The following is a 25,861-nucleotide window of genomic DNA, read 5'->3' as shown; positions in this document are numbered from 1 at the left end:
GCACCAAGTTCCTCAGTGTCCACATCACAGATAACCTCACCTGGTCCCTCAACACCAACTTCATAGCCAACAGAGCCCAGCTGCACCTCTCCTTCCTGCGGAGACTGAAGAAGGCTCATCTCCCCCCTCCCATCCTCATCATGTTCTACAGGGGGACTATAGAGAGCATCCTGAGCAGCTGCATCATCACCTGGCTTGGGAATTGCACCGCCTCAGACCGCAAGACACTACAGCGAATGTAGTGAGGGCAACTGAGAAGATCAGCGGGGTCTCTCTTCCTTCCATCGTGGACATCTACACCACACGTTGTATCTGGAAAGCCACTAGCACTGTGGACGACCCCATCCACCCCTCACACGGACTCTTCACTGCTGCTGTCTGGCAGGAGGTACCAGAGCACCTGTGCCACCACTGCCAGACTCTGCAACAGCTTTATTCCTGAAGCAATCAGGTTTTTAAACTCACAAGGACTGAGCTAACCCCCCCCCCCCCCCCCCCCCCCACATACTCCACACACACAACTCTTTTGATGCTCTACTTGCACTGTCTGGATCATTGCTGCTACTCTGTATTTTCACTGTTTACTCTGGTTTTTCTACCTCAGTATCTGCTGTGTTTATGTCTGTCTGACTGTGTGACTCTCAGATCACAGCAGGTTAATATCTCTGCTCCTTATTCCACGACCTCATGTCCAGAGTGAGTGCTGTGTCGGTGCTGCACTGTCCTGTCTGTTTACTGTGTCTAATGTCTGTTTAATTTATTCTATTTATTGTTTCTCTCTTAATCTTTAGTTTTCACACAATGTCTGCACGTTTGCACTTTGTATGGGAGCAATGTAATGTCACTACAATGTGTACTTCCACATTGATGGAATGAAAATAAAAGTCTCTTGACTTGACAATTGTCCAAATGTCTTGGTGCTAAAGCATTAAGATTTACCTTCACTGGAACTAAGGGTTCTAGGCCAACCCCTGAAAAAGAACCCCACACCATAATCCCCCCTCCACCAACCTTTACAATTGGTACAGTGCGGTCAGGCAGGTAATGTTCGGTGTCTATCTAAGGAACACGCTTGGACAGACAGTGTGCGTTTCAGCACTCGTCGACCCCCTCTGTGGGTTTGCACAGTTTGTTGCTTTGTGGCTGAGCTGTTGTTGCTCTGAGGTGCTTCCGTTTCATAACAATAGCACTTACAGTTGTCTAGGGCAGACCCAGGAGAACTGAAATTTTACAAACTGTCTTGTGGTCAGAGGTGGCATCCTATAACTGAGCTCATCAGAACAACCCATTCTATTGCCAGTGATTGTCTAACGAGACTGCAAGGCTATGTGCATAATTTTATCTACCTGTCTAGCAATGGGTGTAGCTGAAACACCTGAAATCAATAATTAGGAAAATACTTCCCCAATTTTTCTGTCCATATAGTGTATCTACAAGCATTTCTTAAATATTGGCCAACCACAGCTGCATAAACAAAGGAAAATCCTGAACAATAATAACACTCAGCAATAAACAATAACACACCTCATCACAGTGTCTTTCTGCAGCATGAAATATCCAATGACTTGAGTAATGATGATGTAAGCCGTGGTGACCACTCCCGTGCATTTGGGTGTATAAACAGAAGCACAGGTAGTCATCCATGTGTTCAAACCCATAGTGCCTGCACCTGGTTATTTTGACATAAGCCACAGAATGGAAAAAAAGGCTTCTGCATAGGGTCTGTCAATGGAAGATTCCTCGAAGACCTTTTTTGCCCATGCGGATTACCGCTGCAGTGCATTTCTGAATGGAAGCTGCTCTGAGGATGTTCCTTTGAACGGCAGTGATCTGAGTGTCTTTCTGTTCATGTTGGTGATGTCTGTGCTGACAGTGTGTGGAAACATGGTCGTGATCATTTCCATTGTCGTTTTCCAGCAGCTCCGCACACCAACTAACTTCATCATCCTCTCTCTGGCTGTGTCCGATTTTTTAATCGGAGCGATTATGATGCCATTACAGTGTGTTTTGCTTGTAGATACATGTTTACATCATGGAAAAACTCTCTGTCCTGTTTATTCCTTTATCAGCATGATTGTTGGCACAGTGTCTCTCTATAACGTTGTGCTGATTGCAGCAGACCGGTATTTCGCCTTATGCAACCCCTTCGGTTATGCAGCAAAAATGACGGTGAGAACTACATCAGTGTGTATCAGTTTCGGCTGGTGCTTTTCATTCTGCTATAATCTTATAATGATGTATGTTGGCAGTTCAGAACGAGGGGAAGGAAACGTGATCTGCTTCAGAGAATGTGCAATACCGGTCAGTAACACCTGGGGCCTTATTGATTTAATATTCATCTTTATTGTTCCCTGTTTATCAATAATACTGTTATATCTTAGAGTTCTTCGTGTGGCCCTAAAACATGCGAAAGCTATTTCCAACACAGTAAAGTTAACTGCATCTCAGCAGAGGAAGAAATCTGAGTTAAAAGCAACCAAAACATTAGGCTCTGTTGTGCTGGTGTATCTGATGTGCTGGATCCCGTGGTACACATGTCTAGTGAATATTGAGAGTCTTCCAAACCCCTCTGTCAGCATCACCTATTTGATGTGTCTGTTCTTTAGCAATTCTTGTATCAATCCCGTTATTTATGCTATTTCTTTTCCTTGGTTTAGGAAATCAGTGAGGATCTTTGCTTTACACTGAAAGCTCTACATTCAAAAGATGTGCATTTTGAATTCTTTTCTCTGGTCATTCTTAAGTAATAATTAAATAATCTTTTATTTTATTTTATCTTTTATTTAATTTTTGGTCATATATTTGATAAATATAAAAATAATGTGTCTATTTATACTTTTTTGTGATTTTGAAGGTAAATGTTTGATAGATTTACCACATTCTCAAATATTACACTAGAATAAGTTCTGTATAACTTTTCTCTGTGTGAAAAACTTTAGATCATAGTTCTCTTATTTACACTTTAATGCCCTTGTATTCAGTGTAGGCGTTCTCCTCGTGTTTCTGTGGGTTTCCTCCATGTACCTAGGTGTCCTCCCTCAGTCCAAGCCAATTCAATACGCTAAATTGCCTCTAGGGGTGTGTGTGTGTGTGTGTGTGTGTGTCTGCCCTGTGATGGACTGGCGACCTGTCCAGGATGTATCCTGCCTTTCCACTGTGGGATAGCCTCCAGCTCCCCCCGCAACCCAGATGGAGAAGCGGCTTAGAAAGTGTACGTGTGTATATATTCACTATATTAAAATACAGTTTTCTGATTTACTGTGTCCGGTTTCTTTATTTACACTAGTTGGCTCTCTTTATATTCCTTCAATAATAAAAGCAAGTGGGATATCTTCCCAAAACACCGGGTCTAAAAGTGACACCTGCAACAACGTGACACCTGCAACAACACCTAAAAAATGCAATTGCTGATCTGTGGCCATTAAGCCAAAATTATATACAGCCTCCCACTGTCTTCCCATAGTTATATATCAAACTAATAAAACACATGATGGCTGTATAAACCTGTACCAAGTTCAAATGTTTTAAAAATGCAGAAAGGAACATCTATACGTACAACCCCACTTCCAGTGAAGTTGGGACGTTGTGTAAAACATAAATAAAAACAGAATACGATGATTTGCAAATCCTTTTCAACCCATATTCAATTGAACACACTACAAAGACAAGATATTCACTCTTTTTGCATTTGATGCCTGCAACATGTTCCAAAGAAGTTGGGACAGGAGCAACAGAAGACCCGGAAAGTTGAGGAATGCTCAAAAAACACCTGTTTGGAACATTCTACAGGTGAACAGGTTAATTGGAAACAGGTGAGTGTCATGATTGGGTATAAAGGGAGCATCCCTGAAAAGCTCAGTCGTTCACAATAAGGACGGGGCGAGGTTCACCACTTTGTGAACAACTGCGTGAGCAAATAGTCCAACAGTTTAAGAACAACGTTTCTCAACGTCCAATTGCAAGGAATTTAGGGGTTTCATCATCTACAGTCCGTAAAGGTGGATGACTTCAAATATTTTGGGTCAACCATCCAGAGCAATGGACAGTGCAGAAAAGAGGTGAAGAAGAGGGTGCAGGCAGGATGGAGTGGGTGGAGACGGGTGTCAGGGCTGATGTGTGACAGAAGGATAGCAGCAAGAGTGAAAGGGAAGGTTTACAAGACAGCAGTGCGTCCTGCTATGATGTTTGGTTTGGAGACTGTGGCTCTGTCTAAAAGACAGGAGGCTGAGCTGGAGGTGGCGGAGATGAAGATGCTGAGATTTTCCTTGGGAGTGACAAGGATGGACAAGATTAGAAATGAGCAGATCAGAGGGACGGTGAAGGTGGAGCAGTTAGGAGATAAAGCCAGAGAGGCCAGGTTGAGATGGTTTGGACATGTGTTGAGGAGGAATAGTGGATATATTAGTGGAGATGGTTGGTGTGAAAGTAGAGGAGGCAGTGGATAGGGCAAGATGGAGGCAGATGATCCACTGTGGCGAGCCCTAAAGGGAGCAGCCGAAAGAAGAAGAAGACTGGCATGCTGGACAAGACACAGTGACCGCTTCATGCGAGCCAGACGCAGCAGTAACAGAGCTAATGTTGACCGATACCCCACACACACAGCATTTAAGCTATGTAGCTTGTGGTTTGAGAGCTACAGTAGACTACATTGGCATTTGTATATGCAGTAGTTACACGGTGCATAAGTTTTACCCTGCTGACACTTTATGGTTCTTAATCAAAGGGTCCATTGAAACATTGTTACAAACAAACCATGAAAAGCAGTTACAAACCACAAAGCAAAGCATGAAAACAACAGCAAAGCAGTGAGTTCACACTGACCTCTGGTGGTGGTCTCTTTCCACTGGTGCTTGCCAAAAGCTACAACTTTACTATGTAACAACATCAAGGCATTACATCATCCTTGGGTTGGGTATAAAAGGCAAACCAGTCCATTGCAAGTTTGATGCGTATTGAAACCTCTGGAATGGTTTGGTACTGTGAGAGTGATCTTAATGGAAGAGCTTTCTGAAACAGGCTTTGCTCATCTGGATTATCGTTGTGTTGCACTGTACAACGCAAGCTGCTCTGTGGACTTTCGTCTGAATTACGGTGATTTGGCTCTGTTCCTGTTTATATCGGTCATGTCTGTGCTGACAGTGTGCGGTAACATAGTGGTGATTGCTTCTATTGCGATTTTCAAGCAGCTCCACACACCAACCAACTTCATCATCTGCTCTCTGGCTGTGTCGGATTTTCTGGTTGGAGTGTTTGTGATGCCAATGCAGGGTCTTATGATTCTTGACATGTGTTTACAGCGTATGAAAAGCCTCTGCCCCGTGTTTCACTTCATCAGCTCCATCGTCGGCTCCGTGTCTCTGTGCAACATTGTCTTCGCAGCCACGGATCACTATTTTGCCCTGTGGAATCCTTTCCTGTATATGGCGAAAGTGACTTCAAAGACTTTGCGGATATGTATAAGCTGTGGATGGATTTCTTCCGTCTTGTATAACGTGGTTCTTTACATTGGTAACTCAAAGGGGGAAAGAAAGCTGGTTTGTCTCCTTCAGTGCGCAGTGCCAGCCAATAATACATGGGGTCTTATTGATATCGTTTTCAGCTTCACTCTGCCATGTGCCGCAATAATAAGTCTGTATCTTTTAATTCTCAGAGTGGCTCTGCGACACGCAAAAGCCATTTCCTTCACGATGCAGAAAACAGTGTCTGAAAAAAGGAAACTCTTTAGGAATTCACAGCTGAAAGCCAGCAAAACATTAGGGATTGTTGTTCTGGTGTATGTGGTGTGCTGGATCCCTGGATACATGACTCTTATCAATTTAGAAAATCTTCCAGACCCCACTCTGAGAATCACCATCATGTTATGCCTTTTCTACGGTCATTCCTGTATGAATCCCTTCGTTTATGCAATATCTTACCCTTGGTTTAAAAAATCACTGAAGCTTTTTTTCACACTGCACAAGTTGGCGTGATGCTGTGTATCTCGCTGCATGTACGCCGAGCAGGCTTAACATTATGACCACTTGTTCTTGTTTCTGGTGCTCAGTGTAGATTTTACCAGCAGTAGTTCTACAATTACAGGCGCCACCACCACATACTGCAGTGCTGAGAATGATCCAATGATCCACCACTAGCTGCTCTGTGAGGGTCCATGGGGGTCCTGACCACTGAAGAACAGGGTAACAGAGTATCAGAGAAACAGATGGACTACAGTCTGTAACTGTAGAACTACAGAGTGCAGCTATACGGTCAGTGGAGCTGATAAACTGGACAGTGAGCGTAGAAACGAGGAGGTGGTCATGATGTTACGCCTGATTAGTGTAACTAAACATGCTGCAGATCACAGATCAAGAAAATAGTCTGCGATAACACAGGCCCACTAAATGCACAGGCTGAAATGAAGTAGTGGCGTTTCCTTTGTGATTTATGCTCCCAGGTTAGGATCCTCCTTGATTCTACATTTTCCAAGGGCCTCCATTTGCCTCTACACTTATTTTAGAGATTGTACGCAAAAGTAAGCACTGTAGTCCCCACCACATAAATAAACTAATGCTAAGTCATGGTTTGGAGATCAGTAAACAGTGAGAGAAAGCAGCAATAATATTTTAGGTCATTGCTTTATGAATCGCGACCTTAGAAGCGGCTTAGAAAATGGATGGATGGATGGATGGATGCTTTATGAATTAAATGTCTTTTTTTTCTGAATTAGTATGTTCTTAGCGATTCCTGTTCCAGTACACAACTTTATCACTCCTTCTCTGGCTGAGGGAAACTGGTTAGAGTGTGTGAAGCCTAGTGACACTTGCTTACATCACAGAAAAAAAAAATCCAAAAAATTTCAATCACTTTCTCAACACAATTGTTCACACAGTGACCCTATATAATGCCATGCTTATTGCAGGAGACTGGTATATTGCTGATTATATAGCTATCGCTTATGTGGAAAGAGTGGCCTCATGGTCTCCATGAGAGAATGTGCATTACCTATCAATAACAGTCTGAGTCTTATTGATCTGATATTCACTTCCATTGTTCTGTAGGCGTTAATGACTCTGTATGTCCTTATTGTGATCTTACTGTGGCCCTAGAGCACAAAAAGGGCAGTTCCATCAAAGAAACCACGAAGAACAACAAGAAATCACAGTTTACTTAAGAGGATTGTCAGCCAACTTGTCCCCGTCCTTACATTTGACATGTACTTACTGTAAAAATAGTTTTCAGTAGACTTCATTATGTGGTTTCTAAGGAATGCATGTACTGCTGTTTATAAAAATGACCAATAGTACATCATATATACCTAATAATATTTGCTGCAGCCAAATTGAAACATGGATTTAGCCATCCATACAGTCTGTAACCGTAGAACTACAAACTGCACCCACACAGCAGGTGGAGCTGATAAGATGCCGCTCATTCACTGACAGATTATGAAGGATTACTGAAGGACTGAATGACTAATGATTGTGTGTATATTTTAGGCCTGTCATTTAAACGGCTCTGTGGGATAAATGAAGATTTAAGGATTTGTTTCATCATTTTTCAACATTTTTACATATAACATATAACAGCAAATCATCTGCATATAATGACAACTTCAATTCGATACCAGAGCGGAACATACCCTGAAAAGTTTTAAGGATTTAATTGCAATGGACAAAGGCTCAATGGAAAGGGCAAACAATAATGGAGATAAACTACAGCCCTGTCTCGTCCCGCGTGATATTGGTGTGGACACTGGCCTGGGGAGAGGAGTATATTCTTCAATGTTTTTAACATGAAACCATCGACCATTCAAAAATTTTATTAACCGTCCATGGGAACAGTAGGTCCTTGTTCACCAACCGTCCTTAAAAAGACGTTTCTTCTTAACACCCACTCACGCAGCGTTCATGAAGACTCTGACTCGCCAGTGTTCTCTTATCTGAAGAACGGCATCTCCACACACTCGAGAGCACAAAGATGAGAAGAGTTCTGCGCTTTAAGAACACGTCTCGAACCTGACGAAGACTTTCTCTTAGGATCCTTCTCAAGAACACAGTTGAGAGCAAACTTTACTGGGTATTGATGAACGAGGGCCGATGTCTCATTTCGTACAGACTTTCTTTGCTGACAGAGGCTTAATTGACCTTAATTGAACCTACTTTTAGCACACAATTAGAAATTACACAGAATGTGGTTAACTATCATCTGTGCTAATGGTATGAGGACATTAATAGCATTCCCATGCTTCCGTTTTTATCCATAATTTGCTTTAAATCTATATTCATATTATAAATATTATAGAAAATAATTCTTTTCCTCTTTCAGAAATTCAGATGAAGCAAATTCATCTTGAACATGCTGACTTGTGGAATAAATGAGGTGAAATATTCTTAACCTATAAAATTCCTTGATATATAATGCATGATAAATAATTGAATTAAAAAAATTGAATGGATTTGCACATTTATGCAAAAAACTATATGATTTCTGAAGTATTTTAATGGTTATATTCCAAGGCAAAGTGCAGTTGTAGTGGGCTGGGGCTGCTTTATAAGTGCTGTAGTTAGATTTTGTTAATATTTTAAGTTCTTTATTTTGCTATAAAGGAAACTATAAAATGTCCTTTAACTTCACTTAACGTTCACGTCTGTGTATGTGATATCGGTGGGACGCAAATGGCTCCCCAACTGTGGAATCACACAGAGCCTTACGAAATTCAGTTCCAGTGCTGATACATGATGGATGGACTAAGACAAGAGTGGTCAATCCTGGTCCTGGAGGTTAACCACCCTGCAGGGTTTAGCTTCAACCCTAAACGCCCCTGATCCAGGTAATGAAGGCCTTCAGGGGCATCTGAAAATTAGAGCCAGGTGTGTCTTTTTCTCTAAGCTATTGGTAACTAGCAAAGATACTTTCTCTAGATTGACAAAGCACTTCTTGTAAGTCGCTCTGGATAAGAGCGTCTGCTAAATGCTGTAAATGTAAATGTGTGTGGGATCTGGGATCTCCAGGATGGTAGAATTCCTGGACTAGGACTGGGCACTCCTGGGCTAAGACGTTCCACTGCAGAGGAACTGAGCTCTCCAGGAGACTTTTGCTTCTGGTTGAGCTAGGGGTGGGCAATATGGCAAAAATATTATATCCTAATACTCGAAGACATTTCCATGATGCATAATAATAATAATAATAATAATATATTCAGCACTGTGTGAAAGTTTTAGGGCGTCTAAGCGAATGTTTAAACAGTTTCCATCAGCAGTGACTTTATCACAATATACATGAGAATAAAGTCGTATTCATAATTCAGATAAACAGAAAAACAATAAACAGTAACAAGAATTTCTCGGGTCCATATTTTTCCTGCACACCTTCACAGCCGCCACAGAGACTCGTTAATATCATCAATTACATCATGAGCTCAATTTACTGAGCACTGATTGGTCAAACCAGGAGCTGCTTTTTAACTACATATAATACTGGGCTTCCTCGAGGAGGAGAGGCTTGGAGATGGGGAAACAAACACACCAACATCCAGAACATCACTATTATATATATATATATATATATATATATATATATATATATATATATATATATATATATATATATATAATATTAATTATATTATATTAATTATAATTTTAACTTCCACCAGATGGGGACAAATCTCAAAACTCTAGTTGCAGGCTTGCAAATAGTGCCCCCTGCAAGACCCCCAGTCTTGTAAAACCGTAGTCTGGGCCTAAACCCTCAGCGACATCGTCTTTAGATGTGAGAGACTGTCAGACTTGAGTCTTCTAGCGCTCAGTAGCTGTAGTGGAGTCAGTACTTCAGTGCAGACACACTTCAGGCCCTTTGAGGGCCCTTTCCCGGCGCCGGGGGGGCGGGGCTTGTCGGAATATGGGTGGGAAAAGGAAACCCTGCGTGTCCTCCTTGAGGCTGAAAGTCACTGAAAGCCAACCAATCCCAACCGCACCGAGGCGTCACATGACGGGCTCCGCTCCAGCCGAGGAGGTTTGCTGTGGGCGCTTTCGCTGCAACAAAGTCGAGGTAAAGCCTGAAAAGAGACACTTAATCCCAGTCAGGGGGGCCTGAGACGGTGCGAGCTTGGGCTGGAGGGGCTTTAATCCCCCGAGTTTGACTGGCAGAAGCCAGAATGACTGTATTACAGCGGCGCCGCGCCGGAAGGCTGCGTGGACTCTTTGCTCGGCGCTTTTATGTCGCTAAAATGCGACTTAATGTGCAAACGAGTGCTTTCCGTGCTTTGCTTGGCTTCTGCGAAGGTCTCCTCTTGCCTCTCGAGGCCGAAGGCTGTAGGTTGACCCACATCCAGTCCGCACTGTCGTCCGTTTGAGTGGACTGGCACTTCAGGGTGTGTTTGTTTCCGCATATTTTCGTTTTGGTTAAAGCTCAGCAGGTGCACCTGGTGGACGATGAAGCTCCAGCATGTCAAGCTCTTGATGTCCTTCATACAGAGGAATAAGGGCCTGAAGCCGTCACCCGCCGACCGGCCGCTTCCTGCCACTCTCCCTGTCCGCCGTGTCAGCTCCACTGACCAGAGAGCAGCTCTCTGGAGCTCCACGGTTACAGACTGTAGTCCATCTGTTTCTCTGATGCTTTGTTACCCTGTTCAGGACCCCACAGTGGACGTGGTGGTGGTGTGTTCGTGTGTGTTGCGCTGGTGCGAGTGGATCAGACACAGCTGTGGTGCTGGAGTGTTTAAACACTGTGTCCACTCACTGTCCACTCTGTTAGACACTCCTACCTCGTCGGTCCACCTTGTAGATGTAAAGTCAGGGACGGCAGCTCATCTGCTTTGTGTTGTTCGTCCTCTGGTCCGGTGTTTTCTCAGCCATGATCCTGGAGGCCCACTGTCCTGCTCGGTTTTTAGGGTTTTGTCTGATCTCCGCTCACCTGGTCAGCCCGTTATTGAGTTAAAGTGGGTGTGTTAAAGGAGGAAAAGCACAAAAACGTGGGCCTCCAGGACCAGGGTTGGGGAAACGCTGTTCTGGTCCGTCATCACTGGTCACAGGACGCTGGTTGGTGGACTGTGCTCAGTCCAGCAGCGACGCTAAGGTCTTCAAAAACTCCAGCAGCACCGCTGTGTTTGATGCGCTCACATCTGCTCAATGCCACCACCACGTTGGTGGAACTCCAGTGCCGATGATCCACCACCCAAATAACGCCTGCTCTGTGGGGGTCCTGACCATTGAAGAAAGGTGTGAACAAAGTATGCAGAAAAACAGATGAACTACAAAATGCTCCTGTACGGTAACGGACAATGAGCGTAGATACGAGAATGTGGTTTGAACGAAGTGGTGAAGTGGCTGGTCGGTGTACAGTTACTCTGCTGGAATGAAGACTCTAGCAGATGTAAACCCAGGTGGAGTGCCTGGGTCCTCTGAGAACTAGAACTGCAGTGGACCTTGTTATGGTCAGAAAAAGACTCTGAACGTTATAAGAATTCGTATTCAAGTACAAACCATCAAAAGCTGAGGTCTGCGGAGCTGAGGTTGAGTGAACGTACCAGGTTACTACCCACTGCTAAAGGTTAAGACGTACAGTCTTAAGAATGAAGGAGCCAAAAAGGGTGATTTGCGTGAAGCCATAGAAGAACCACATTTGGTTCCCTAAAGAGCCAAGAACAGATGTAGGAGTGTGAAGAACCTTTACATCACGTCATGATTTTTGTAAGAATCCTTAAGTACATAAACAGCCTTTACATTATGAGGAGGTTCTTTAAAATAAGTATTAAAATAAGATTAAGTGACCCTTATTAGTCTCTCAACGGGGAAATTTCACCTCCTCATTTAACCCGTCCGTGCAGCGAAACACCACATACACACTAGTGAGCACGCTTACCTGGAGTGGGGAGCAGTTGGGGGTTAGACGTCTTGCTCAAGGGCACCTCAGTCACATACTGCCAGCTCTGGGGTTCAAACCGGCGACCTTCCTAACCTCCAGCCCACACCTGCCCCATGTTCTTCTAAGGCATTGCCCAAATCATCTATTGCAGCACTTGTGTTTAAGAATGTGAAACTAGCTGGTTTGCGGTGGCTGTATGTTCTAAGAATACCACAAATAAAGGAGAAGTAATTCTTTTTCCCCCACAAAAAAAATGCTTTCATGAAAGTGAATCTAAAGTGCCGTGTCTGATCATCTCTGTGCTCTATATGTGCTTCTGAGCCAAACTCGGCAACACTGGCCTTATTTCTGCTGTAGGGCGGATGGTGCGCTGAATTTGGCTTTTCTTTCTTGCTGCTACATCTCTACCATTTTCTCGTTTGTAGTGTTGGAGGAGCTGAAAGCCCGGCTTGTTCGTCACCATGTCGGGATCCAGAGACCCAAATCTGCTAGCTCAGACGATCGGCTCGAACATCCAGAGCATAACGCAGCACAGTGAGTCGGATGTGTGTCGCTGACTGAATTTGACTTGTAGTTGGTGAATTAAGCTTCTAGGTTTCACTGGTAAACAATTCGCAGTTCGCCGTGTTCATACGACCGTTTAATGCACATCATATACACATCACACGTATCGGTGAGCAGCTTCGGGAAAGCGGAACAAACGTTCGACTGTCTCCCAGCGAAGTCTAGCGTCTGACCGACTTGGGCCCTTTTCACGCTCGGCAGCAGTAACCAGTTGTGGTGATAGAATAATCATCTGATCCTGTCACGTTTACACTGGGCCTTTTGAAATGTAGCTTCTCCTTCCAGATATTGATTGGATTTCATTTTGGGGGGGTATTAAAATTTCCATCCAAGACTGCTGTGGTGCCAGAACAGAGTGGGCAGGCTGGGCACTGTTGGGCCTACTCAGTCCTCATCAGGGCTTTTTTGGCCGATTGGGCACGTTGAATCAGCGCTGGTGGTCGGCCGCAAAAACAGCTACGTTTTAATAGGAGGAATAGAATCGAACTATTTTTGCTATTCGAATGTTCAAATATTGAAATGAATAATGTGTGATTGTTAGTTAATAAGGAGGCGATGTCTTTGTTATGAATGTACACATGTTGCTCTGATAACCCACTAACTCAGAGCACAACATCTGGAGTCTGGAAACGCTCACTTTTAAATAGCCTTTTTAGCCCCCAGTGCTGCTGACATCAGTGCTTTCACTGTCACACTTCAGGCTTCGTTAATAAGACGGTCAGGCAGCGTGTTTACTTGTTAAGACGGTCAGGCAGCGTGTTTACTTGTTAAGACGGTCAGGCAGCGTGTTTACTTGTTAAGACGTTCAGGCAGTGTGTTTACTTGTTAAGACGGTCAGGCAGCGTGTTTACTTGTTAAGACGGTCAGGCAGCGTGTTTACTTGTTAAGACGTTCAGGCAGCGTGTTTACTTGTTAAGACGGTCAGGCAGCGTGTTTACTTGTTAAGACGTTCAGGCAGCGTGTTTACTTGTTAAGACGGTCAGGCAGCGTGTTTACTTGTTAAGACGGTCAGGCAGCGTGTTTACTTGTTAAGACGGTCAGGCAGCGTGTTTACTTGTTAAGACGGTCAGGCAGCGTGTTTACTTGTTAAGACGGTCAGGCAGCGTGTTTACTTGTTAAGACGGTCAGGCAGCGTGTTTACTTGTTAAGACGGTCAGGCAGCGTGTTTACTTGTTAAGACGGTCAGGCAGCGTGTTTACTTGTTAAGACGGTCAGGCAGCGTGTTTACTTGTTAAGACGGTCAGGCAGCGTGTTTACTTGTTAAGACGGTCAGGCAGCGTGTTTACTTGTTAAGACGGTCAGGCAGCGTGTTTACTTGTTAAGACGGTCAGGCAGCGTGTTTACTTGTTAAGACGGTCAGGCAGCGTGTTTACTTGTTAAGACGGTCAGGCAGCGTGTTTACTTGTTAAGACGGTCAGGCAGCGTGTTTACTTGTTAAGACGGTCAGGCAGCGTGTTTACTTTGTACAGTGCAGGTTTAGAGTTTTAGGCTTTTACCAACTTTTGCTATGGATGTTTGTTCCTTTTGCGCAGGCATGTTAAATAAATCGCTGTTGTCGGAAAGGAAAACCCTGTATCTCCAAATTGGCAACTTTTCAGGAAAAGGAATACAACTGCTTTACTTTTAATGTACGTCAAAGGAACCAGAGTTTTTTCCAAGTCATTCTGGGTCATGTGTTTCAGTCCGTTCCTCATGAAATTTACATACAATTTAAAGGGTAACTGGAGTTTTCACCTGACGTCAAAAACTGAAAAACATCAAAAATGGAGATACCAGGTTTTCTTCCGGCGCCAGCGAAGTGTGTGTGGACTGTCAGCTGTAGTCTTTGTGGTTTGTTTGTGATGAGGAATCACAGATGAGTGGTGACAGTGAGCTGCTGGAAGGCGATCATCAGTCGTTCATAGTTGGCGCTGGTTCTTAAACTTTGGCAGCCACAAAACCATGGAAAGAAAAATACCCGGCAGTCAGGAGCGTTTTGGAAAACCGTCTACAGGCCTTCACAGTGGGAAAACTGCTATTCGGCATTCACATTTGTAAGTCTACGTTCAAATACATGTGCAGACGGATTGAAATGTTTTGTTTAATACGATCGTGGGTGTTGGACCAAGATTGTGCACACGCGAAGATCCGATTACTGCCTGCGCTCATCTTCCTTTGGGATCAGGACAGCTAGACCTGATTAGAGTCACAATCACAGTTACACTTGTCTCGGAAATGCACCGTCCAGATACGGGATGCATTTTAACGCCAAATGTAAACGGAGCCCAATTAACACGTTCTCACCCTATAATGAGCAATAAGTATTGCGGTGTAAATATGGTTCATTGGACAAAATCAAGTAGCCCAGGAGTGATTTTTGAGTCTGTGTTGCTTGTCAAAATATTTTGCCTTTGTTTCCACCAGCCTCTGAAATCAAGAGAATAGTGACCCAACTCGGAACAGACAAGGACACACCAGATCTCCGACAGAGACTGTGAGTAAAGCCAGGGCCTGAAAACATGCACAGTGCCCACAGTCCCTCACATCTCAATGAAACATCTCAGTGTTTACGTCTGTGAACTAATTCAGCGTTTGTCTGTTGTCATGTGCACACACAGGCAGCAGAAGCAGCAGCACGTGAACCAGCTGGCTAAAGAAACGGATAAGTGCATGAAGGAGTTCACCTCTTTACCCGTCGCAGCTGATCAGGTAGGGCTCCAGTTCAGCTTCACAGATAAACGGTTTACATGCCCACCAGACTGCCACTGTAAGACTTGATCGTCCACACAGCGCAGGTTGATCGTTATAGTCCGATTTAAGGTCTTAGTTTTAGATTAATGATAATAATACATGCAGTCCAGACCAACTGGCTGGACGTTTAAGACGGATTTGGACGTAAACGCTTAGATCACTCCACTGACTCTGATTTATGGCACCAAACGTGAGTGATACCAGATTAAAGGCCGGCGCTTCTGAGGGGAGGAAAAACATTCCATCAGATACAGAAGTTGTTAGATATTCACATATAGAGAAAAAAAGGGAACATGGATGTTTCTCAGTGTGGAAAAGTGAACTGCATTGTAATACGGCTGCTTATCTCTGAAAGGTCCGACCGTGCTGACGTGCATGTCGACTGGACTGTAAATGGGCTAGTCTTTTACACAACTCTTGCAAATGTCTTTGTTTCCCTAAGAGTTCAGTTGGGCTATTAATAATATTTATCTACAGTGGGGTAAAAAAGTATTCAGTCAGCCACTGATTGTGCAAGTTCTCCTACTGAGAAAGACGTGTCGCTGGGCAACACGGACTTTCAACTCCCTCCAAAGGTTTTCTATGGGGTTGAGGTCTGGAGACTGGCTAGACCACTCCAGGACCTTGAAATGCTTTTGTGACTTGAGTACTTGAGTACTTGATTGAACTGAGAGAAAGGGCTGGTCTAGGACTAAATTATGGCCCAAACAGTGAATCACCGCTGGAAATTCATTTTAGTCCAGGCTTAGTCTGGGAAGCTGGCCTTTTAATACATTAACACATCTTCACAGTGAAGTGTGTATATATTGATGGCATTTGGCTGACGCTCTTATCAATGTGATGGGAGTCTTGCCCAAGGACTCTTATTGGTATAGTGTAGTGTGGTTACCCAGGTGGGGCACTGAACCCCAGTCTACAGCGTAGAAGGCAGAGGTTTTACCCACTACACTAACCAACCACGAATGTGAATGAATGTAAGTATAAAGAGGTGAAAAGGGCGTGTTCCTCAAGCGCAGTCATATGCAAAATGTTTGAACACCCCCATGCGATGATGTCATTGATTTGTTTTCTGTTATTTTTAAGTGAAAATAAGTTAACACATGCCCGACAGGGGACACACCTAAATATGGCACTTCCTGCTCATTTTAATACACCGTTTCTGATTATATTGTGAGTTTGACATGTTGGAAAAATTGTGCCAAAACTTTTACATTGGCCACATTTTATGTTTGTGTGTTAAATTCAGGAAATAAACAGTAATTCTGTATTAAAAAGGTTTTAGCACCAGGCAGACGTGAAAAAACAGCCAAACGTCATTTGAGAGTATGGGGGAGAGTATGGCTCGAAGATGTGGCCACCACATCAGCATGATTGTGGAGACTGAAAGGCAGGCCTGAGAAGTTTGCTGTGAATGACAGAAGCCCTTAGATGAGCTGACATTTCAGAAAAACTGATAGAACCAGCAGCAGATGCGCCTCAGTTATTTCAGCTGTAACCCTTTTCACCTGCAGCGCCAAAGAAAGATACAGCGAGAACGGCTTGTGAACGACTTCTCCAACGCGCTGGCGATTTTCCAGAAAGTCCAAAGACAGGCAGCGGAGAAGCAGAAAGAGTTTGTGGCCAGAGTTCGCGCCAGCTCAAGAGTTTCGGTAAGGAGAGTTTGGCGTAATCAGTATTCAGTGTTAGAATCTGAGAAGTGAGAGCTGAGATATGTAAAGTTTCATGGTTAAAACAATAATAATAATAAAAACAATAATAATAATGTGCTAAGTTTGAAATATTGCTCCATTGATTTTGTTGTTTAATAGGGGAGCTTACAGCTTCATTATATTTGATTATAACACTAAATTGCTTTAATCAGTCAAACACACCACATTACAGTTTACTTAGGTGGAGTGACACATTTTCCCTGGGTGTTATGGTCATGTGACTTGCCTTAATGTGCAGTGCTCCTCTTGTCCACAGGGTGGCTTTGCTGATGACACATTTGGAGGAGGTGCTTCGCCTTATGAGAGGTCATTGGCTCAAGCAGTACAGCAAAGAACCTTCTGTCACCAAAACGTTTACTTTGTTGGACGCATCTGTCTAGCTTCTCTTTCTTCATTTCGGAGATGTAACACATTCAAAGAAAAGATGTGCAGCGTTCTTCCGTTAATCTCTTATCTCTCTTCTCTGGTAGTTTTACTATAACACACATGCAAAGTGCACATTTGAATATGAACAGGATGCCTTTAGTTTCTTTTCTTGGTGTCCATCATTTCATTTTCATTTAAATATTTATTTATTTATTTATTTATTTTTGCTTTTGACTTTCTGGCTCAGTCTCTTCGTCTCCTTCTCTGTAGTGAGAGCCAAGCTCAAAAACAGAGTTTTGAGGATGGCATCACTGAAGAAGATCTGCATCTCATTCACGAGAGAGAGACAGCCATTAGGCAGCTGGAGGTGAGGCGGTTATCCCAGTGATGTGAGAGGGAGTGTGAAATAGGCCCCACAGATCCTTTAAAATGAATGTTTAATCAATTAATTATTCATCGTAAAGAGGAATTTCTGCATAACTCGGTGGTTAAGATGTAATCAGAGAGATTCAGAGGGTTTGGTGTGAAGTGGTCCACACGTCTTTACAGTGGTGGTGATGGGAACCAGGCGTCGTCATGACTACAACACAGATATAGACACTTTATTTACCATCCAGAACCACCAGAGAACCTACACGAGTCTCCTGTAGGTTTAAGGGTCTTGTCTTAACTGAAAAGGCCCTCTAATTGTACCAGATAAACAGCTGAGGATCCATCAGGGGCCAAAAAGTTTGACTTTGCATGGGGGAAAAAAAAAAGATTAGGGTCACAATTATAAATCAGGTGATTTATGAGCAGATCCTGTGAAAGGAACAAGAGCCTAGATAGGCTATTCCTTGTTTACCGGATAATAGATCAACTGTAGTTTTTATACTCAAAAATCAAGATATGCTCCTCCAGTTATCCATAACTGAGGCTAACCTGCTGTACTGCCTGCTCTGCCTGTTTTTCAGTCGGATATCACTGACATCAATGAAATCTTCAAAGACCTAGCAGTTATGGTGCATGAGCAGGGAGACATGATTGGTAAGAGCTATTAAAGCCTTTTCATTAACATCCGAGTTATTACCACAGAGCACACACACACACACACACACACACACACACAAACAAGCATATCGGGCCTGATATCAGACTCAGGGCTTTACTGCACAGCACTTAAACATTATGGGTCTAGTAAGAATAGATGATAAGGCCTCTGGGCCTAATCTGACATACACAGGTAACAACACACATTCTAGCAGAACACAGGACAAGCCTGTGATATGGAATCAAAGTCCATTGATTAGCCAAGTGGCATCTAATCTGGTTTAGATCTGGCCTTAACATATAATCTTTGCTATTTCTGAGCAAGCACTTGAACACTAGTTCTCAAATTCACCCCAAAACTTTATATTTTATGTTTTTTTTTTGTCCATCTGAATGAAAAGGTGCATATCCATTTTTTCCAGTGTTCCCGTTTACACTGGTTGTACGGACATACGGCATTTCTCACTTCCGTGCCATTGAAGTTTAAAGTCTAGACACTAAGCCATAAGGCCAAGAAGTGATGCCCCCACTCTCGAGCTTTTGTTACAGCAAACTGATTTACCGTCGGGTTTTAAAGCTGCTCTGAAATCAGTTTGGAAAAGAGAGAGAGGGGGAAAAAGCCTGACAAGTCGGGGCCAGATTGGACGCACGGTGGTGCTCGGAAAAGGACTGCTGTCCTTGTATGTTAGAGATGATCTTAGAGATGAGCTTGTTTTGCCTCCGTGTTATAATATGGCATTTTTCTTATCATTTGATAATGTAAAGTCTGCCATGTGACTTCTCAGCTCTTCTAGTTCTGCTGTAAAGTGAGACCAAGTGACGTGATGCCTAAACCTAAAGCAGCTATAATTTATTCCATTTGAACGTTTTCCATATCGTAGCTGTCCAGAGAAAAACAAGCATCTCCAAAATGCTAACTTTACAGAAAAGGGCAAAAACCCTCTTACCTTTCAGTGTAATGTAAAGACATTTTACTCATGATTCTGGAGCGCTTTATTTTGGTCCGTTCATCAGGTGTGTCCTCCTTGAAGAGAAAAAAGAAAAAATGGAGATGTTTCCTTTGGACAGTGACGATATATTAACATGAAATATTCCATCAGGAAACCTTTGATACTATTTTAGGCTCCTTTTTTTTGTGGCTTAGAAAAGGATGAAGCTTTTGAATACTAAAAACCAAGATAACAAATAAATATTTGAATTATTTGGGCCGGCCTTTGGTTATTTGATTGTATGTTATATGGATTTGCAGTGTCATTCAGGAAAAGGCCCCTTTATTTATTTATTAATTATTATTATTTTTCCGTTCTACTAACTTCTACACACACACCTCTCATTGGCACCATAACAGTGGCCTGCCAGCACCCTCCTACGTCTCTGATGACCTGCTTTAGTTGAACTTTCACACTTAATTCCCAGATGTGTTCAAATGTGTTCATTTAATGAAAGCAGGTGCAAAACCAAAGCTGTTGGTGTCGACGGTTGAACTGATGCAACCCCGCAGACCGAGAAGAGCAATCAAAGGTGTTAAGAGGGCCAGCGCTCTTAATGAAGTCCTCTGGGACTAGCTCATGCAATCACGGTGGAAATGTTTGTTTAGCCACTAAGCGTTGAATGTCAAAGCAACAGGCCTCGTCATGCAGGTTTGACTGTAAGCGTTGCTGGAGTTGCTAAACCGTTTGGAGGTCATCGGTCATGTTGCAGAACATAATGTTGTAGTATTTGGTTCACTGGCCAAACACCCAGACCAGGGCCATGAACATACCTTTTATATCTATCTATCTATCTATCTATATATATACATATACATATACACACAACATCAGAATGCGCGTCGCTCTAAGAGTAAGTCAACTCAGTCATGGGCTTAAAAACAAACCCATTAGACAAAACCTAATAAAAAGAGAGTAGAGAGTAGGTGACGTGCCAAAACCGGTGTGATTGTTTTCCTGGCACAGTTCTGTCAATATGCTGTGAATCCTAACTGAAAGGTTCATTTTCTCTGTGCTGACCTGTCTGAACAGAGTTGTAGGTCTTGCCTCCTGCGCTCCACTCTGGGACATTTATTAACGTTCTTCTCCCTTTCCAACCTCTCTCCACAGACAGCATAGAGGCCAATGTAGAAAGCGCTGAGGTGAATGTTCAGTCTGCCACGCAGCAGCTGGCCAGGGCTGCCACTTACCAGGTAAAACCAACACGCGTCTTGCAACAGCCTGTACAGTGATCGAAAACCAGATGAAGTACGTTTACTTCTGTAATTGATCAGACACACTCACTAGCCACTTCATTAGAAGCACCCCTTGTACTTCCACTCTCTGGCCACTTTATTGGAAACACTTACCTTGTGCATCCGATTACTGGCCGCATTAAAAACGCCTACCTTGTACTTGCATGCAGTGGCCACTTTATTAGAAACACACCTGCCTTGTGCCTGCACTCACTGGCCACTTGATTAGAAACACCTACTTTATAGCCCCACTGTGTTGCTGAGCAGTTTCTGACCACAGATCTGCTGCTGTCCTCGGCAGTGACCATCAATGAAGAGCCAGAGGATAGCTAACCCAAGTTGTGCATCAACAGATGAAGTACGGTTTCTAATGCTAACCATACACCAGAAGACTCTGAGAAGGCTTTTAAAAGACTGAAGTCTGACACCCTCTCGCATCCAGAGATAACATCACAGAGTTTTTGGTCACAGACTATGATTCTGCGAAGACTAGAGATCTTGCAGGGTCACTGTTTGCAAAACCATAACTAGATTTTTGAGAATTTCCCATCAGTACGGAAATTTTCAAGCAGAGAAGCCCTTTTCCTTCTCCGCTCAGTAGTGGTAAAAAAGGGAAGACGTGCTGGCTGGGAAAGCTCAGCCCAGTTCACTGTAGAATTGTATATTCTGGCAGATCAGCTCCCAGTAATTTTTTAGATTTACTGTTTTTGCACCCACAATGTCTACCCACCATTACCGGGTGCCCCACAGTTACATACATTCCGTTCAATCCTTTGCAAAAGAATGACTGCCACTTTAGAGCCCTAGAAGGCATGTCAACCCGATGAACTTCTGGGCCAAAATGCTGAGGCCATCGGTGCAGTTCATGAAGGCCTTGCTAATTAGCTGATGAGCCGAATCGGGTGGGTTTAACGAGGCAGTGTGATGAGATGTGCAGTGTTCTGGCCCATGAGGACAGGAGCCTGACACGTGCTTTAGAATGAAGGTATGCCATGTATGTAGAATTCCGTTTAGCCTGTGCCTTTAGGCTTAGGATATATAACAGACACACACAGGGTCAATGTCCTGTACAGGGATTAGGCCTAACCTTGGACCACACAGCTTTCTGAATGGAGGTTCTCCAGTAAAAGAAAAAGTGTAGTGTCCAGTGTAGTGCCAGACTGGAGTTGACTCCTGTCTGGTAAACTGACCACAGGGTCACTTTTCTAGACGAAATTGAAGTTTTTATCTGCACCTGAAAAGTAGACAGACTCATTGTTACTATTTAGAGACATAAAAGAAGGGAGGTAATGTTTTTTTTTTTTTCCTTCTTCTAAAAGTAGAGAGAGTATTTCAAACACTGGTCAATGCTAGATGGTTGGTTAGTGTAGTGGGTAACACCTCTGCCTTCTACACTGTAGACTGGGGTTCAATCCCCCACCTGGGTAAACACCCTACACTATACCAATAGGAGTCCTTGGGCAAGACTCCTAACACCACCTTGACCTTCCTGTGTAAAATGGTCAAATTGTAAGTCGCTCTGGATAAGAGCGTCAGCCAGATGCCATGAATGTAAATGCTGGATGACTTCTGCAGTTGCCCGTCTTCCTCTTGACTGAGCCTGGGTGCACCAAGCTCCTGTGATTAATATCAGAAATAAGTCTTAGGTGTGGTGTGTTAATCACCAGTTCTGATTTCCACAGCAAAAATCTCGCAAGAAAATCTGCATCCTGATCGTCGTACTGGTGGTGCTGGCTGTGATCGTGGGCCTCATCATCTGGGGATCGATCAAAGGATAAGACGTCTCGCTCACCTGGATCCTCGCAGGTGACTGCTGACATGCCTTCCGGCGGGAGGACGAGGAGGAAAGCACTATATATGTATGAGATTGGCCAAAAGATTTAGGGCCTGTTTTTTTCTGAGCATAGACCAAATCTCGGACTAAATTACTGTCGTTGGGAATTGTCATGATTGATATGTGGCAGTGAATCACCACAAAGTGACGTTAAGGTTCAGTCAGTTACAACAAGCTCCATATGGAGCAGCTCTGAATCAGAATTTTCATGCCCTCCATTCTGTAACCTTCAGTTAGCGGTGTGCAGGTTATATCGTGCTAATTGGAGGATTTTAGATGTAATCTTTTACTTGCCTTTTTGGCGCCGCAGTGGATCATTTCTTTTAATTAAATTAAACGAGTAATCAAAATCACTAAGTTAACGCTGCTGTCCTGTTGGAGAGCCAAGTCTGAATGTAGGGTAGTGGCGAGTTCAACCATTTTTCCCTGCCAAAAGTCAAAGCTTGGCTTTGATTTGGATAGTTTCACGGTTAACATAACGGGAGCCTTTAACGTCTGTTTAGAGGATGGCTTTAATTTCATAGACTTCCATTGTGTGAAACAGAAACTTGGCGCAAGTTGAAGGAACAGCTTAAGTGCTATATATTTGCTCTGCAGTGTAGCCATGCTCTGCTTGAAAATGAATACATGATAGAAATAGATTAGTTACTAGTTACTTTTCTGCAAATGGCAAGTGCATTTTCATTCTGCTGTACAATGGTGGTAAAAGTGGTGGTTGGTTAGTGTAGTGGTTAACACGTCTGCCTTCTACACTGTAGACTGGGGTTCAATCCCCTACCAGGGTCAGCCCCCTACACTATACCAATAAGAGTCCCTGGGCAAGACTCCTAACACCGCCTTGGCCTGCCTGCGTAAAATGATCAAACTGTAAGTCGCTCTGGATTAGAGCGTCAGCCAAATGCCATAAATGTAAATGTAAGTCTCTTGGCTGTTCTGTGTCAAACTGATTATATTGTAGACTTTTTCAGACACCCCAGAAAAATATGCAAGATTTTCAGACCCATGGTGGATAATATATTGCCAAAATTGCCAAGCTCAAGCTGCAGAGGTTAGAAATGAATTACTATGATTTTCTCCAGCTGTCATTCAGTCTTGACTTCTGCCAACCTTCATGTTGTAGGGAGCTTCCATTATCAATATACTAATCGTTGTCCAGCACTTGTGAAGGGAATTCATTTGGACTATTCGGGGCACGTAGGCTTAATTAATGTGAAGCATCTGATCTGTTTTAATGTATTTCACCCTGCCATGTTATCAGTGTGGTCACCATTGTTAGCAGTTCACTTGCCGTAAACAGTCCATGCATTCACTATGCAACACTAGTTTTAATGTAGCCTTTGAAGCAGATATCATAACTGGGTTTATGGCCACGTCTGATGCTTCTCTAAACCAGAAATGATCACCGAGTCTGGTCTTTTCCACTTTTAATTGGGTCAGTCATTGGCCTTCTGGAAAACGTAAGCAGTTAGCTTGTTGAAAGACTGAAGGAGTTGGCATGCGAAGGTTAGTGAATATCTAGAACATGAAGTGCCATTTAAAGAAGCGTCCCAGTTTTGCATGAGTTATTGTGATGCCTTGCCAAAAAGAGAGTAGGGAGGAGTAGCCAGGCTTAGGGAGGAAAGTCACGTCTGAGAGTTGTGATAACTTTGGTGTCTAATGCAAACACATTTCTGGAAAGCTGTTGTGCTTTTTTTTTTTTTCTAATAAATTCAGCGTGCATGTCTTTATGTCAAAGACAGATGTCCACAACTTTCCTGCTAGCTCATTTTGTTCTCCGGCAGGTCCTGGTTTTACTGCAACATCAAATCAAGGATTTAGGGTAGAATTAATTTCTCATCATTAGTTTTTGCACAGTTCGAATCTCTTCAGTTTTTAGTTTAAATTGTGCAGATTCTTTGATAAAATGTAATCACATATATATTTATAGCAGCTTAACTTTGCTTAATAATATATGCAGCCTTATCAAGAAATGTATTTGAATCAGAGCATAATTTTCCATGCTTGGTTTAATAAATGATTTAAAATGTTTCACCTCTTTGTGTTATGTGCCATCAAAACATGAGGTGTGATGCAACATGTAGCGTTGAAAATGAAGTTCTAGCTGTCAGAGACACTTTTTTATGTTTGTGTTGCAAAGACTAATCTAAAAGCAATAAAAGTCCATTTTTACTTTTGTTTGCAAGAGTTTCTATACTTTTTTACACAGTGCTACAATTGATGGGTCCACTTTTGGCCTGAAAAACTGAACACCAATTTCTGTTGGTTGTTAATTTTGGATGTGCGTAAATTTTTCTTCAGACGTTTTCCACAGTCGCGCTCATCCCGCCCGGCAAAAGACTGTATGATGTGGCCTAATGTGTCACGCCAACGTAACCTACATATAATTACAAACACACACATTTTTAAAAAGATGGTTTTTAGAACCGTCAGTTCTGTATAGAACCACTATGTGGAAAAATGGTTCTTCAGATTGCTGGACAGTGTGTAGTACATGGTTCTACATAGCACCATGTCTGGGGGTCTGCTGTGGTTACAGTGTTCAGCTTGCAACAACAGCAGAATTATTTTTAGGGCTATATAGAACCATTCTTTCAAAAAGGTTCTATATAGAGCCCAATTCAGCATATTCCCCATCAATCTGAAGCAGCATTTGACCATGCAAATGAAGCTTGAAATGATTCTATATAGAACTCATGGTTCTAAAGAGAGGGCGATTCAAAAAGATTCATCCGATTTGAAGTCGGTCATATATTTTTACAACCGTGAGGAGCCGAGGAACCAATCACACTCCAACTGTAAGAGGGGGTCATAGAGTTCCTGACTGGCTCCTTCAGTCTGAGAGGAGCTGAGACCCCTGAGCAGAGCGTTCTGCGTTCTTCACGTCAATCAGAGTGAATCCGTCAGAACTGAGCAGCGGGATTTTCATCAGCAGTGAAGCTCCAGCAGCTCAGAGCGTTCGGCGCTGGTTCCACAGCACTGGATGATCTCCGAAATCCCACTGAAAGAGCCGTGAGAGCAGCGACGCCCGACACGCTCAGTCCAGTCTGGGATGAGTTTGACTGTGGTGTTGATGTCGTCCGTACAGCTGGAGGAGGTTCAGACTGAGACCTTGTAGAACTACATAATAAACTTTATGCTCATTTAAACCGTTTACAGCTCACTGCACTGATCTGTGATGATTTACAAGAGAAATCGATCATTTAAAAAAGATTAATCAGATTTCTAATCACCCTGTATAACAATTCCCTTTCCTAAAGAGCCCTCTTCTCTAGACACGGCTACATTTTTACCTTGGTGCATTTTTGCCAGTCATAACGTTGAAGAGGGCCCACATCTGGATGTGTTAAAACGGAACTAATTTGCATATATTTTCTGTGTTCCTGTTATTTGTATCTAAATGGGTGTCATTATGCAGCACAGTGACTTTGAAAGACTGCACTGTGTAGTATGTGAGCCTATAAGTAATTCAGTGACTGTGTTTATAACCTAATCTAGCAAAAACCTGCTCAAGCGTGCAGCAACGTTCAGCACTCGTTTCCTCTCGTTAAAAAATCTCCCAGT

The 25,861-nt window shown here is 43.1% G+C and overlaps 3 protein-coding genes across 4 annotated transcripts; all 3 read left to right on the top strand.

Moving 5' to 3' along the window:
- The first annotated feature begins 1,728 nt into the window (after positions 1–1,728).
- Positions 1,729–2,688, top strand: LOC108432798 (trace amine-associated receptor 13c-like). Its single transcript, XM_017706902.1, has one exon. The coding sequence runs from the start codon at positions 1,729–1,731 to the stop codon at positions 2,686–2,688; it is 960 nt and encodes a 319-aa protein (XP_017562391.1).
- A 2,306-nt stretch (positions 2,689–4,994) lies between these two features.
- On the top strand, positions 4,995–5,969 carry LOC108432799 (trace amine-associated receptor 13c-like). The gene has a single exon (XM_017706903.1). It carries the CDS (start codon positions 4,995–4,997, stop codon positions 5,967–5,969), a length of 975 nt encoding a protein of 324 aa, XP_017562392.1.
- A 3,961-nt stretch (positions 5,970–9,930) lies between these two features.
- stx7l (syntaxin 7-like) lies at positions 9,931–24,475 on the top strand. Of its 2 annotated transcripts, none has more exons than XM_017706994.2 (10): positions 9,931–10,029; positions 12,270–12,378; positions 14,812–14,881; positions 15,006–15,096; positions 16,650–16,787; positions 17,104–17,153; positions 17,484–17,580; positions 18,167–18,239; positions 20,342–20,424; positions 22,149–24,475. In XM_017706994.2, exons 2-10 carry the CDS (start codon positions 12,306–12,308, stop codon positions 22,242–22,244), a joined length of 771 nt encoding a protein of 256 aa, XP_017562483.1. In that variant the 5' UTR covers positions 9,931–10,029; positions 12,270–12,305; the 3' UTR covers positions 22,245–24,475. The 2 variants fall into 2 exon arrangements, with proteins under 2 accessions (XP_017562483.1, XP_017562484.1); XM_017706995.2 differs by lacking the exon at positions 9,931–10,029 and adding an exon at positions 10,188–10,351.
- Positions 24,476–25,861: the final 1,386 nt, after the last annotated feature.

The sequence above is a fragment of the Pygocentrus nattereri genome, chromosome 4 (assembly GCF_015220715.1).
Source record: "Pygocentrus nattereri isolate fPygNat1 chromosome 4, fPygNat1.pri, whole genome shotgun sequence".
NCBI lineage: Eukaryota > Metazoa > Chordata > Actinopteri > Characiformes > Serrasalmidae > Pygocentrus > Pygocentrus nattereri.
The sequence above is the reverse complement of the archived record's forward strand: the minus strand, read 5'-3'. Positions and strand labels throughout refer to the sequence as shown.

Coding starts and splice junctions, on each gene's coding strand:
- LOC108432799 (XM_017706903.1), top strand. CDS start 4,995: ATGGAAGAGCTTTCTGAAACAGGCTTTGCTCATCTGGATTATCGTTGT.
- LOC108432798 (XM_017706902.1), top strand. CDS start 1,729: ATGGAAGATTCCTCGAAGACCTTTTTTGCCCATGCGGATTACCGCTGC.
- stx7l (XM_017706994.2), top strand. CDS start 12,306: ATGTCGGGATCCAGAGACCCAAATCTGCTAGCTCAGACGATCGGCTCG. Junction 15,097..16,649: donor TACCCGTCGCAGCTGATCAG/GTAGGGCTCCAG, acceptor TTTCACCTGCAG/CGCCAAAGAAAGATACAGCG. Junction 16,788..17,103: donor GCGCCAGCTCAAGAGTTTCG/GTAAGGAGAGTT, acceptor TCTTGTCCACAG/GGTGGCTTTGCTGATGACAC.